At 50.2% G+C, this 15,607-nt stretch overlaps 1 protein-coding gene across 5 annotated transcripts in view; it reads right to left on the reverse strand.

The window, feature by feature from the left end:
- The window catches only part of PLEKHA7 (pleckstrin homology domain containing A7), a 56,964-nt gene that overhangs the window by 22,957 nt on the left and 18,400 nt on the right, over nt 1-15,607 (reverse strand). For all 5 annotated transcript variants that reach the window (XM_072422375.1, XM_072422373.1, XM_072422374.1 and 2 more), the window contains 5 exons: nt 11,620-11,703; nt 2,480-2,582; nt 1,638-1,742; nt 1,439-1,511; nt 898-998 (listed from right to left, as the gene is read on the reverse strand). In XM_072422375.1, coding sequence (XP_072278476.1) covers nt 898-998; nt 1,439-1,511; nt 1,638-1,742; nt 2,480-2,582; nt 11,620-11,703 — 466 coding nt within the window. The remainder of the gene's footprint in view (nt 1-897; nt 999-1,438; nt 1,512-1,637; nt 1,743-2,479; nt 2,583-11,619; nt 11,704-15,607) is intronic.

Consider the following 15,607-nt stretch of genomic DNA (forward strand, 5'->3'; position numbering starts at 1 on the left):
TCACACCCCATGTACAGGACACCCGACATCACAGCCCATGTACAGGACACCGGACATCACATCCTATGCATACAGTGGGGGATCAGTCTCCCCAGCAGTGATCAGTCTCTGCCTTCCTGGTCGTACATATCAGGTGCCCGGATCAGTGAAGTTTGCTGGGATTATTGCTCTCTCACCCCTTCATCTCTCCCGGCCGGCTCGGTTTATGCAGAGGGTTTGGCAGCGTTTCTCTGGGACGGACTCATCACTAACATGAAGTGACAGGCAGTGAAGGGCTGTGGTGGGATCAGCAATTCTGGCAGTGATCTCAGCCCCCTCGTCTATTCAACCAGCAACAGACGCTGCTATTTGTTAGGATATACCAGTCTGATTGGACGTAATGAGCCCCCCCCCCAATCATTGTCTATTCACCATCATATACAGCTGAGGGACAATCAGAAGCAATACAACCCGAATGAGTGTTCTCACAACAAGTGGAGTTACCCCCCCATACACACACACAATCATTTCTATTGGTGAGATCTCCAGGTCTAATAAGAGGGGTTCCCACCATCCTTGCCCAGATTTCCGGGGTCTGTATATATTAAGGATGTGTATAAAGCAGCCAATCATAAGCCCTGATCAATGACATGTGGGCGTGTTCTTAGTGTTATGTAAATAGTGACTTTCAGAAAGTCGGTATTGATACGGATGGTGGAGGAGCCAACAAGGGTGCAGCAAGTAATAATGGTGGCTACAAAGTGGAGTCTGGCCACGTCACAGGGGATTCTACATAAAAGGGAGCTGAACACAGGAACCCCCCAGGAGTGAAGTGAGGGGGTTGTACAAGCCTCATATATTGGGACAATGATTGGTGGGGAGTCCGTGCTGGAGGAGAGGAATAGAATGACAGGTTACCTTGAAGGAGTACTTGCGGTTAATCCGGTCCTCGGGCCCCGTGGGAGAGATGATGTATCCTGGAAGTGGAATACTCCCCAGTATGGACTCCTCTTTGTTATCTGTGATGAGAATCAGAATATCAGTGTTGTGGCCCCGGATTCACACGATGGACACTTACAGTCAGATTACAGACCAGGGGAAAGGGAAGAAGAAGGAATCTTCCAGCTGCACCTCCGCTGATACATCTTCCTCCTTACCGGCTGCCCCCATCTGGGTATTTCAAACCGCATGCTGCACACCGTTATAACCTGCGACACTTCTCGCTCATCGCATGTAAAAATACCCGTCCATGTCCGGCAACACGTGATTGGAGGATGGAACAGAACCGGAATGTGGTACACGGACATAGAATTTCACAAAAAGGAAATAGGAGAAAATTGGCCTCATATCTGGGGGGTGACAAAGCAGCTCCCCATAGGAGGTGATGGAAGTGACCCCTCACACCCCACCCAATATGAAGGGTGCACAGCCATGGAGGGGGTGACCCCTGACCTCTCACCTTTGTAGTAAAATAAGCAATAATCTGACAGTAGAAACCATCTTCTCTTCCACAGCTTCATTCCTGTGCTGTCCTATGGATGAGACCATGACAGGGTCACATACACAGTACACACAACATACAGGGCCCCTCTGTTCTCACTCACAGGGGCCCATATACACAGCAGCTGTATATATATTCAGACCTTGCCATTAATTACCTGTTTGTAGAGCCATCCTCTCACCAGAACTGGAACATCGGGGTTCCTCTTGATAGATTGATCTCTCTTACCAAAACTGTACACTTTACTGTTGGACTTCAGAACCTGGAAACACAACAGAACATGTCATATGCCATTCACTGATTCATAATAATGGGAAATGTAATGATCCATCAATATTATGGGTTGTGATTACTAGGGGACAGCGGAAATACTTCCTCCTGCCGGCAGCAGACTGATGACATCAACTGAGTCTAGGCTTTACTAATGATAAATAGTAGAGAAATGATTCTCTGGCTGTAAACACAATTTTAAAAGCAATATGACCAAGCGCTGTATGTTACTAAATACCATATACAAAGTCCCAGGAATGATTTACAGAGTATTTGCAGATCTATTCTTTAAATTCCTCTTTTATTTTTATATCACATCACTCATTATACGCCGGTGTCGCAGCTTCGTAGATTTGTTTACAGAGAGTTTCCTCGGACGCTGCTTCCCGCGCCGGCACCGTGGTTTGAATTGCAAATTTCCTCAAAGCAAATAAAATCCACAACATAAATCTGCAGCGGCAGACGGAGCATTAACAGAGTCAGCGATGATAAATGAGAGCATTTACCAAACTGCTGATTGTGCTGCATGACTGTGACACGTGAAAAGTCTGACCACAAGGACAAACACGTGTGTAATGTACAGGGGATGATATGGGCTAATATCTCATTAATACCCCATTACCTGGTCATAGACCCCAATAATGTCATCAGAGATCTCCCAGGACTGGAATGTGATCCCTGAAGGATCCTGCAGATCTGGGATGCTGCACCCCCCCAGGAGGGACTTACCTTAGGAGGCGGCCTGGTGTCTGCCGTGGACGTGGTCACCGCCGTGGAGCCCTCACTGACCATGCTGTAGGGTCTTTGGTTCATTTGCTGTGGTGACATGATCCTGCAGAGAGAAGAGAAGATTCATCGTCCGTTATATGCAGAACACAAGGAAACTATTACCCTGTCCTCACCCTGATCACACCCCGAGACCAGCAATGCCTTCTGTGCCTAGGGAAGAGCGACTGCAGGGAGGGCACTGTGCTGGAGGGAAGGAGAGGGCAGCAGGGAAGGCATCGTGCTGCGCAGTAGAGGGGTGCAGGAAGGGCATCATGCACTGTGCCCGGGGGGGGGGGTTATTGCAGTGATGGCAGAGGGGGGGGGGGTTATTGCAGTGATGGCAGAGTGCTATGCTTGGGGGGACATAGTGACTGACAGTGAGGGCAACTTGCTGTGCCAGAGGAAGGTCATATTGTGGGCACCATGCTGAGCTGGGGGGGGAGGGGTATGCAGTAAGGGCACTGTGATATGCTGGAGGGGGGCTACACTAATGGCACAGAGTTATGTTGTAGGGGGTTGCACTAAGGTCATCAAGTTGTGCAGGAGGGAGGCTGCAGTGAGGGCAAATCACTGCGCCAAAGGGGTTGAAAGTTTGGCAATGTGGGCACTGTGCTATGCTCAGACAGACAAAGTGACTGCAGTGAGGGCACACTGGTATGTGCAAAAAGGGAAGAGTGCAGTAAAGGACATTGTGCTGGGGGTAGGGCTGCAGTGAGGGCACTGTGCTGGGGATAGGGCGGCAGTGAGGGCACTGTGCTGGGGGTAGGGCGGCAGTGAGGGCACTGTGCTGGGGGTAGGGCGGCAGTGAGGGCACTGTGCTGGGGGAAGGGCGGCAGGGAGGGCACTGTGCTGGGGGTAAGGCTACAGTGAGGGCACTGTGCTGGGGGTAAGGCTGCAGTGAGGGCACTGTGCTGGGGGTAAGGCTACAGTGAGGCACTGTGCTTGGGGTAGGGTGGCAGTGAGGGCACTGTGCTGGGGGTAGGGCTGCAGTGAGGGCACTGTGCTGGGGGTAGGGCTGCAGTGAGGCACTGTGCTGGGGGTAGGGCTGCAGTGAGGGCGCAATGATTGCAGTGAGCAATGCTTGAAGGACAAATTGTCTGCAGTGAGGGCACTATGGGGAGTTGGGGTGCAGTGAAGAAAATCCACTGTGTCCATTGGGTTGGGTAAGGGGTTGTTGGTTGTAGTGGGGGCACTTTGCTTTATATGGGGCATGTAACAGCAGTGAGGACAATGTGCTGTGCCCAGGGGGTGAGGGAGAATGATTGCAGTAAGAGCACTATTTTATGCTGGGGGGATGGAGCTGCAGTGAAAGTATTGGCCTGTGCCCACGGATTTGGGTGCTGTGCCCAAGGGGGTGCAGTGGTGACCCCACTTTCTAGCAGCACACTGGGTACCCCATCGTGTCACAATGCTTCCCCCCACTTGCTGCACCATAAGCTGCCATTACAATACAAAGATTATAAATCAGTGGAGCCAAACAGAAGAAAATAAGATTAAAATGAATCCCTATAAAGAGAACCAGTCATAGCTGCCCTTATGTAAGAGTTTCCTCCATTGCTGGAGCTGCAAACAAAACCAGAAATGTAAAATAAACTGAATTGGGAGTATTATGGAGATGATTTATTGTTGGATTCAATTTTCTTCTATTGGAACCAGAGTCTGCACCATGAGTCAACTATTATTCCTATTATTCCTATTATTATTACAGAAATATGGCCAAATACCACAGCCACTGGAGGGAGCTGGAGAGTGATGAGGTCATTGGTTGGGATTGGGGCCACACACAAGTGAACAGACCAGAGAAAACAAAGTCTATTGGCGGCCAATCTCACTATATTCCCCCCAATAGGATTCACCATCCTTGTACACCAATCGTACAAATCTGAAGCAGCCACAAATTTGCTGTAATGCCATTGGTGGAGAGCTCGGCTATCTGAAGGAAGAATCAGAATCTGCCACACAAAGGGCAATAAATATCATCTGTGCAGAGCATATGGTGACATAAAGGGGTCCTCCGGGGTACCATTTACATGACAGATTAGGACACGGGCTGCTGTGATGGGGCAGGGGGTCGGTCATGGCTGGTGATGATGATGGAAGGATGAATATTGAACAGAGATTCACACAGGCAGGTTTGGAGGGATTCATCTATCTGATAAATACCAAGAGGAGTCCGCAGGCTCTTTGTGTGCAAATGTACGAGAAAAGAGCTAAATGTCACCCAGAGCACCAATCAGCTTCCCTGCTTGTGATTGGTTACTGTGGAGGCTGCGGTCATTAAAGTGGACCTGTCACAGAAGAGTTCACCACCCCAGAATAGGGCATAACAAATCATCTCCATAGATTTCCTCCGGGGTCTATAAATCGCGCTCAGCGTCCGTTGGTGGAGCGTAATGAATGAACAACAAACATTACAAGAATGCTGACAGCATCAAAATAAAGGAGCTGGGAATCCATTCCCTCCGAACCGCCGGCACTCCGTACATCCCGGGGATGCCAGGTACATCGCTGCGGACCGGCCATGGATCCTGAATCTTGGATGGAACCCAGGAGGTGATGAGATCATAACGACTTACCCAATACAAATGCAGAATTCACACCCACACACTCCACCATATCCTTCTATGAGAAGCGCCAACAAATACTATAACGCTGTACAAAGTGACAACACACTATACAGGTTGTGGGGACTGTTCCCTTGGCGCAGTCCTGTGGGATCATGAAAATCTATTTGAAGAAATCAGCATCACTGCTACAAATCCAGGATAAGCTTTGTGTTCCAACACGTTCCAGGGCTGCAGGAATCCCCCTTTATCAGGGCCGGAATAAGAGAAGTCCGGAGAAATAACTGTCAGTGTCAGTGAGAGGATTCCCATATCTGCCCCCAACAGCTGCACAACACCGAGGAGGGAATTCCCACAATGGGGGAGAGAGGAAATAAAATACAAATGATGAATTGTTTAATGAGCGGCCATGAAAAGGAGCTCCGAGAATGACAACGTGAGAAAGACTGGTGGATTTCCCTGTTGGACAGATGTATATTGGAGGATTTCCCTGTACGTTGCCCGCTGTTCCCCATGGACAGATGTAGATTGGAGGATTTCCCCCCTTTGTCTCTCAGATTGCCCCGGGGAGGGTTCATGTTGTCCTCCTCCTGCACTGACCCCCCCCCCCCCACATATCTGCCCCGCGTTGGGGGATTTTATCGTCTGTCTGGTGGTTTTTTGATAATTTCTTTCGTTGTCGCCTCTTTATAATCTTTTCTCTCTTCCCTGGAATCAATAATAAATTAGTTACAGGCACAGCAGTGACCACACAACCTGCAGGGGGCGCTCCGCCATGTTACAGAGATCTAATGTGGCCAATACGATAACCTCCAATCTGATAAGAAGATCTATAGACAGATTGTTATATGAAACACGAGACTTCCTGACACCAGACGGGTCTACCGGCACCACAGACAGGAAATAGTGTCAGATCAATGGATCAGTGGCAGAACTTTTATAAGCCGCAGCAATCACACTGATCCTCTGATCTCCCTCCACATGGCGCCCAATCACGGCTCTCTGATCTCACACCCCGGAGATCCCCGGCAAACAAATACGGATTATTGTGTGACTGATGGAAGAGATTGTATCACCGAGAGATAACTCAGAGCTCTCAATGGCAATAAAGTACCCCAATCAGCAGTAATACCCCCACCATCCTGCCCCATACACACACACAGACTCTGCACACAGCTTGGATTTGGGAAGATTGCTGGGGATTCACCAGCAGAGTGCCGGATAAAAACTGCTCAGAGACCCAAAAGAAGAAATAAGGTCCCAGGCGGTGACAGCAGGGTTCTCCCTGGCCCCACCACCCATTCAGGTGGTTACTGAATGGCTGGGTCCCAATACCGGGGCCACTGCCCACCTACAGCTTAACAAATATCTGGGGAGAAGAGTCCGGCACATGTGGAAGGATTCATAAACTGAGAGGAGCAGCCCCCTCCCACCTCTCAGCGTGTCAGAGCTGTGATTGGCTAAGGGGTGGGGCAAACACAGACAATAAATTAGTCTGGGCGTGGCTAAGGAGTTATTTACATATAAGCCACCCCTAAACAGAACAAATTGATAACTAATTATTATTAATAATAACTATTTATATTTATTGATAGATGGTGACAAGGAGGAGTTATATTTTTCAAGAATGAACAGCTCAGTTCAGAACATAGGCCTCGGCCCAGGAGCTTGCAATCTTTTTAATAAACTGTCATCCTCAGCCACCTTCATCCCGGAGAGTCTGACTCCTCCCACATCGCAGGATCAGCCAGGAAGAGCCAGGAGCAGATTGTACAATGTTACAGCATGTGAAGGTGACATAAGGCCCTTTCACCATCCTCTGCTGGAGTTCTGTGTTTTTCACGCATTTTACATTATTTGTGAATCATCCAGAATAATATGACTACAAGCGGGTACAATGATTGGGTGGGGTGCAGCTTAATCCTGTACAGTGTGTAAACCACCGCCCCCCCAACCATGTGACCTGCCAAAAGCAAGCACCCCTCCCTGTAACCTACCAAACCTCAGGGCAGCACCCAATTAATGACCCCTGAAATAGCAACCACCCATTTCTGAGCTGCACAACCCCAGGAAAACGCTCCCTATGGATCACCGGACTTCCAAGACAGACTCCACCTACCTAACTCCCAGGTGAGGGTCCCCTCTGCACCACCTACCTGCACCAGCCCTGGAATATTACCATTTACCCCCACCTGCTGAAGGCAGCACCTCTTTCACCCCCTCGGGGGGCCAAGTAATGATAAAAACTCTCTGACCTCCAATGCCTGGGCACAAATATTCCAGGTCCAGGGATGGCCCCTCCAATGCCTGGGGCCCTACATACCATCAGATCTTGTGGGCCCCGGAGCAGCATTGAAGTGCTTGAAGGGCACAGAAAGCAGCCAATACATGAAGCAGAGCAGGTTGTATCATCCCAGTGTTCCCCCCAGACCCTTTTAGCTGGGCGCACCACCCGGCACTTTTCAGCAACCACCCGGCTGTTTTTGGGAGGTTACTTACGAGTTGGGTCACAATACAGGGACTGCCACCCACCTACAATTTCGTTCCACCCAGCTTAAAAGAAATTCTGGCTTGAGCACTGCATCCTATAATATATTATTTTTATCACTGACATAATAGAGAACAGGTTAACAGGCTCCTCCCCTGCTCATCTTCCTGAACTCCAATCAAACCACTCCATACACAGAGGGACCGCCCCCGAGGATCTGTCACACGAAGCATTGCATTGTACAAACATCTCCCACAGCTGTCAGGAGGGAGACGACACTTTCCACACCCTGCAGACTTCACCCACTGCCCCTCCTGCCACCTAATGAACTCCAAAGCTGAGCTTTCTATCATCATAATCTCATACAGTGAAGCCTCATACCAGCTGGGGGGTGAAATCAGGCTTACAGACATTACAGGTACATGAACAGATTCAAAGATAAAGGTAAGTATCCAATGCCCCAGAACCCTCAGCAACCAATCAGAAATGCTTTGCCAGACTGCTGACACATAGGACAGGGTTGCCGCGGGTAACCACATACTTCACACAGAGGCAGCCAGCTACCCCGAGTCTTCTGTATAGGGGCAGGTATGGTGAACATCTGTCTACACAAGGGTTAATCAGAAATAACGAGTCGCCTTGATTCACGTTACACTTTCCACCTCCCAGGTGTTCCGTTGTTTGGCTGCCATAGTAACAGGCACAGAGCGGTACAAGTCGTCTCTCTGGAGGCGCCGCGCTGCCTTTATCAGCTGTAATTACGCCATGTACTAAAAGTACGGCACGCAGAGATATTGTTATAACCCGCCAGCCACGCTAAGTGCTCTCCACAAACCGCTGATCTTTTGTTCATGGTTCCACCCACGCAGACAGCGACCGCAATCATCACCTGGCCAAAGAGCGCATGTAACCAATCAGAGTGCGAGATTCAGATTCCAACTCTCAGCTGGAATCCTGAAGTCTAAATCTGATTGGACGCTTCCTCACACCCACTCAGCTCCCCCTCTATTAACCATTGCAGCTTAAATCTACCCCCCCAAAGGGCTCCACAATACCCCAAAACGGCTCTGATATCTCACCAACGCAGCTTCACTCTTCTCCCAACATCCAGGATATCATTCTCTTCATTCTGAAAATTTTGCATATACACAGCTCCATTTCAAGTGTGTTACAAAGCCCCTAACCAATAGAAAACAATATCCAGCTTTCTGAACGCTGCACTGCTGCTCATTGCGGGGACAATTCCATGTTAAGAATCTTTCCAAGCAACTCACAAAGTCACTAAAATAAACAACACTTCTATGGTGAAGGCAGGTTGGCAAAAATCACCCAAAACTCCTCCTTCAGGCACCTGGCTGTGTCCTACTCCTGAGGACACAGCCAGGTGCCTAAAGCACAGGCCGCCTGGAGCACGGACTTCCCAAAGCACAGACCGCCTGGAGCATGGACCACCTGGAGCACGGATAACCTGAAGCACGGACCGCCTGGAGCATGGACCACCTGGAGCACAGACAACCTGAAGCACGGACCGCCTGGAGCACGGACTTCCCAAAGCACAGACTGCCTGGAGCATGGACCGCCTGGAGCATGGATAACCTGAAGCACGGACCGCCTGGAGCATGGACCGCCTGGAGCACGGACTTCCCAAAGCACGGACTGCCTGAAGCACGGACCGCCTGGAGCACAGACTTCCCAAAGCACGGACTGCCTGAAGCATGGACCGCCTGGAGCACGGACTTCCCGAAGCACGGACCACCTGAAGCACGTACCGCCTGGAGTACGGACCACCTGAAGCACGTACAGCCTGGAGCACAGAGCGCCTGGAGCACGGACCGCCTGGAGCACGGACCGCCTGGAGCACGGACCGTCTGGACCGCCTGGAGCATGGAACCCCTGGAGCACGGACTGCCTGGAGCACGGACCGCCTGCAGCACGGACCCTCTGAGCTCCCCCAATTTCTCCTTTTCACTGGACGGATTATATGCACACAACCTGGGACCCCGAGCAGCACTGACAATTCTGCTTCACAATCAATAAAAGTCACTTTTGCAGGAATCATAAATATATCCAACAATTACAGCGACCGCCTGGAGCACGGACCGCCTGGAGCACGGACTTCCCAAAGCACAGACCGCCTGGAGCACGGACAACCTGAAGCACGGACCGCCTGGAGCACAGACAACCTGAAGCATGGACCGCCTGGAGCACGGACTTCCCAAAGCACAGACCGCCTGGAGCACGGACTTCCCAAAGCACAGACCGCCTGGAGCATGGACCACCTGGAGCACGGACAACCTGAAGCACGGACCGCCTGGAGCACGGACAACCTGAAGCACGGACCGCCTGGAGCACGGACAACCTGAAGCACAGACCGCCTGGAGCACGGACCGCCTGGAGCACGGACCGCCTGGAGCATGGACCACCTGGAGCACGGACAACCTGAAGCACGGACCGCCTGGAGCACGGACTTCCAAAAGCACAGACCGCCTGGAGCATGGACCGCCTGGAGCACGGATAACCTGAAGCACGGACTGCCTGGAGCATGGACCGCCTGGAGCACGGACTTCCCAAAGCACGGACTGCCTGAAGCACGGACCGCCTGGAGCACAGACTTCCCAAAGCACAGAGCGCCTGGAGCATGGACCCCCTGGAGCACGGACCGCCTGGAGCACGGACCGCCTGCAGCACGGACCCTCTGAGCTCCCCCAATTTCTCCTTTTCACTGGACGGATTATCAGCACAACCTGGGACCCCGAGCAGCACTGACAATTCTGCTTCACAATCAATAAAAGTCACTTTTGCAGGAATCATAAATATATCCAACAATTACAGCCACAACCTGGGACCCCGAGCAGCACTGACAATTCTGCTTCACAATCAATAAAAGTCACTTTTGCAGGAATCATAAATATATCCAACAATTACAGCTCCCTAACAACGGCCTGATAGCTGCCGCCGGGCCCCGGGAACTCTCTGTGTGTAATTAACGCAATGTAGCAAAGCGGAAACATATTAGCCGCTCGTGGTATTCGCAGTCTGAACAGCAAATTAATGAGCAGCGAGTGGTTCCATCCAGACGGAGTAATGTACTGCTATCCACAGATCAGGGATTTGTGTCCCCATCACTTCCCCTCAGCTGTCAGAATCCCAGGGAAAGGTGCGTGGCCCCATCCATGGCCGCAGAGCATCGCACACACCGGCCTAAAGATGTGTGTGCATTGTGACATCTCCAGGAGAGCGACATGTCAGTGATATATAAATACCGCATAATTCCATGGAACTTGCTGTTATATTCACCCCAGAACCCCCAAAATACAGGGAAATTCAAAGCTCACACATTCCTCCATGGCTTTTTGAATGCTTTGCACAGAGCTGTGACTAACAAGGAGATAGATGATGGGGAGCTCCCAATTTTAGGGGTCCCAGCTATGAAGGAAATGAAAATCACCAAAGGAATCAAACATCTGGGCTGCCCCTTCATCATCTGTCTTAGGCTTAGTACACACAAGCAGATGTGAGATCGATGAAAGGTCCGGAAACACAGGGCACACATGTACAATATAATAATGATTGGAGAGATCAGTATTGATATGTAATCCAGGGTGAATAAAATGTTTATCTCAATTGGTGGGGTCTTGAATTCACTTGGCATCCAATCATTTTATTGGATCAGAAGTGAAAATCTTCCCATGTGTACGAAGCTGTGGTATCCAATAAGCAGGAGGGAGGCGTAACGCATCCGGCACCCCTATACAATTGGGGGTCCATTCAGCAACCTTCAGACATCTGAGACTCTCTGCAGCTCTCACAGCCGTGAATAATCATTATACAAGGCAGAGGTGACACGGGGGGGTCACATGATAAACATTTGGAGGATGATTGCTCAGATCTGGGGGGCAGAGATTGGTTGTGGGGTAAGGGGGAGCCGGTGATGAGCTGGGGTAATAATCCCTAATATTATAGACGAGGTGCAGGTACAATACATGTCAGTACAGATCCCTCCACCATCCACACAACCAGCACAAAGTCCCTTATTACAACATACGTACTCTTCCCGTAAATCGAATTCGGCATTCTCCGGGGAGATGTCACCGGTCACTGGGTGCCTGAAGGTCGTCCTCCTCTGATTGTGGCTGTGGAGAGAAGAGATTTGGGTGAGAAATTTAATGTGTGCTCTGCCATCATCCTGACACAGATCCAGCCAGGGGCCACCCGGGGCCCAATACAGTAATCAGATTTCCCCCAGTAGACAGGACAGAAGCACTCCGCTCTCCTGCCTCCGCACCACATTCCAGTCATTTGATGGGGTGTTTCCTGGGCAGGATCCTGGCATTGGCCGCTGAAGAGGGCATGGAATTATATCTTGTCACAACTTTATAATAAACTTCTGCCAGTTACAAGGAATACTAATACAAGGATACAAAACAAGGACAGGTTCTCTTTAAATAAAGTTATAGGTTCAGAGATTGTAATGATGGACAGTGGCTTCCTCACAGTGACCCCATTCACCCCCCCCAGGGCATTTCATTTTGTATATCTCATATCACAATTCAATGGATGAACCCTTTATCATGTGACTGCTAGAAAAGGAAACAAAGTAACAATCCTTCACACATTCCAGGAAAGGGGAACTCACCAACCACTGCCCCTGGGGATGCTGGGAGTTATAGTTCCACTACAGTCACAGCTAAATTTAACTTTTACAGAAGAGAATAAAATAATCAGCTCCAAAATAAAACAATAAATCACAGAACACAACCATAAATCTGACAACTGAAACCTGCGACTTTCCCGCTCAGCGCCGACCGCCCAGCTGGACACTCAGAAAACAGATTTATATTTCAGCTTTTATTGATTTCTGGAAAACCCAAGTGACAAATCACAATCTAAGCATGCGGAGAACAATGCAGCACCCAGAATACAACCAACGTGTACAATAATTGTATTTATAGCGCCATCAGATTCCGCAGCGTTGTACAATGCAATTCATTTATATCATTCACTGAGACACAAAAACCCCAAAATCTCTTGGTGGAGGATATTTCACATATCAGATATTCCGCACTCTGATTGGGCGAAGGCGATCGTTCTGGGGTGGTGATTGGACATAACGATGACCTGAGAAGCTACAATCAGATTGGAGGAAATCATTTCCAAGTCTGGGCTAAGTGGCCCATGTGACCATTCAGAAGCCCCGCCCACAGCAGCCCACCCACTCACAATAAGAATCATGAGACAAGAGGCTGCAGTCCCCCTGTAATAGGCCGGCTCACAAAACACGCTCAGATTGGGGTTAACAATTTCCTGGAGGGCCCAGCAGTGGCAAATCTGACCGATAAAACGACTTAATATTCAGATTGTAAATGTGGAGGAAATAATAAGAGGGGGAGGGGCAGAGCCTGGGACAGACTCCCACAATTCTCATTTGCCGATAACAGATCCCCGGGTCCGGTAAATCACAAAGCTGGAATATGGTGCTAAATCGAGGGGCGGCCATTACTATAACCAGAATTATCACCTGCCTGGTAAGACACAAATCCATCAAAGAGGACCTGTCACCAGATATATCTCACCATGTGACTGGCAGTCTGATCACTAAGGAGACTGAGGAAATGCTTCCCTCTGCCTGCAGCAGACTGATGATATCATCTCAGCCTAAGAGGTGCCACTAGGAGGCGCTTGTTACACTGAGATTCATCTGCTGTGAATGTCGCTCTAGAATCACCATGAAACACTGAAAGGTAACAATGCATTATGTGAAGTTGTTTCATTTCAGAGGTGGGTGAATCTCAGAGCCGCCACAAAAGATTCACCCAGACTGTGATCCTTTCCTAGATTCATTTATCAATGCAGCGATGTTGTCAGGTGGGGGCGCTAAATGTAAATGACAATTATTGCGGGGTCACCGGCCGGGGTCAGATAGAGAGGTGAGCGGTGTAATAAACACAACTCACTGTACAACAACCAATCAACACATCGTCTGGGTATATATAACTTGGGGGTGACACTGGGGGGCAATTATTTCACCCCAATCTATCTGAGGGGCAGTGAAGTGGCTCCTTGTTTTAGGGCCCTATCCCTTTACATGTCGGTAGCATCTGATTGGCTGCCTGGGGTTTTCTGTAAGCTGAACTTTAGGGTCCCTTATTACTGCCCATGACCCAGTACTGTCCAACCCCTCTTCCCTCTGTGACCAATCAGAGACAGGGGGTGTGTCAGTGCAGGAATGATAGGGACCAATCTCTATGGGGCCCTCACAGTCCCCCTGCTCATCCCTAATGTCAGCCATGGTTCTTTGCAGGCATGCTGGGTGTTATAGTGTGCAGACAACTTTTCACCCCACATTCACTGAAATCGGAGGAATCCTTTCTGGTGTGTCACCACTGAATTCTGGGCAAATCTAAAACTTGCTCCATACCGGCCCCCCACTATGATAAGCCCCTCCCCCTTCCTATATCAATCACATTAATTATCAGTTCTTCTCTGCCATTGCTAACAGTCCAACAAATCACAAACCTCAGCTCCTTTGTATTGTGACTGCATTGGCGCAGGTACACGGTTAGCACAGAAGATACAACCCAGGAACATGGTTATCCCAGGGGGTACAACCCGGACACAGGGTTAGCACGGGAGGCACACCCCTGGCGCATGCTTAGCACGGGAGGCACAACCCTGGCGCATGCTTGGCACACCAGGACCCTGGTGTATGCTGATGAACACCGCGATGGGTACCGAACCCTCAACACTCCAGCACAGGTCAGAGATATTTCCCCATGCTGGCAGATCTGTGACAGACCTCATTCCGGCCCTCAGGGACCACAAGCTTCCTCCAGGTTTATCTTCAGATGTCACCGGGCTGCGCACAACAATAACAAAAAACAGTTTACAGCGACCTGGAGACAGCCGGTGTGCGGGGAATACAGCCGGTGTGCGGGGAATACAGCCGGTGTGCGGGGAATACAGCCGGTGTGCGGGGAATACAGCCGGTGTGCGGGGAATACAGCGAGTGCGCGGGGAGAACAGCCGGTGTGCGGGGAATACAGCCGGTGTGCGGGGAATACAGCCGGTGTGCGGGGAATACAGCGAGTGCGCGGGGAATACAGCGAGTGTGTGGGGAATACAGCGGGTGTGTGCGGGGAATACAGCCGGTGTGTGCGGGGAATACAGCCGGTGTGTGCGGGGAATACAGCCGGTGTGCGGGGAATACAGCCGGTGTGCGGGGAATCCCCCCCTCCCAAACCCTGACAACAGACCACTTGTCATGGAGATTGAAAAGAGAATCACTTGAAGAGCCAGAACCCCCATAATGCTCACCCCTATACTGACACAGTGCCCCCCCAAACACAGTGCCCCCCCAGGGTAAATTTAGAGGGGAAAGCCGTGTTTTTGTACCAGGAAGCTGCCCCCTGATTGGCTGTTGTAGGTGAGCGCACATCTGTGCTCTACTATCCCAGCTGAATTTGTGAACTGCAAATCACGACCCTCCCTCGGCACGCTAAAGACAAAAACAGAAACTTACACCGAAACTTCAGAAAACCGCCAGCCGCAGAAAGTCAGGGAAATGCTGCAGATCCCAATGTTGTCACCCAGCAGTGGGCAGAGTGAAGATTAACCTGCCATGAGGAATGAGTAACGTCCCTGGAATGCGGCTCCGCATTCCTCTGTACAAGGTGCGCCACACCTGAAACCAGTGTCACCTAACAACAAATGTCACCGCTGTCAGTGTTACACTGCAACACCGATTGTGTGCTCACCCAACTCTTCTACACACAACATCTGCACTCCAATCCGAGAATCACACCGATCCCTAAATATCTGATCACATGACCTATAAATCATTTACATAATGCAGCTCCCAATAATAATACTGCTGATCCTGCCAACCAGGAACTTCCTGTGTGTGCAGAAGATGGACCTGTGTGAGATCTGCACGGAATGTACATAACACAGCAATGTTACTCGCATTATTCCCTCATATCAGAAGATTTCATTACAGCTCCCCCTTAAGTTCAGGGACATTATTGCCAAGTACCCGAG

The sequence above is a fragment of the Pyxicephalus adspersus genome, chromosome 9 (genome assembly GCF_032062135.1).
Source record: "Pyxicephalus adspersus chromosome 9, UCB_Pads_2.0, whole genome shotgun sequence".
NCBI classification, from domain to species: Eukaryota; Metazoa; Chordata; class Amphibia; order Anura; family Pyxicephalidae; genus Pyxicephalus; species Pyxicephalus adspersus.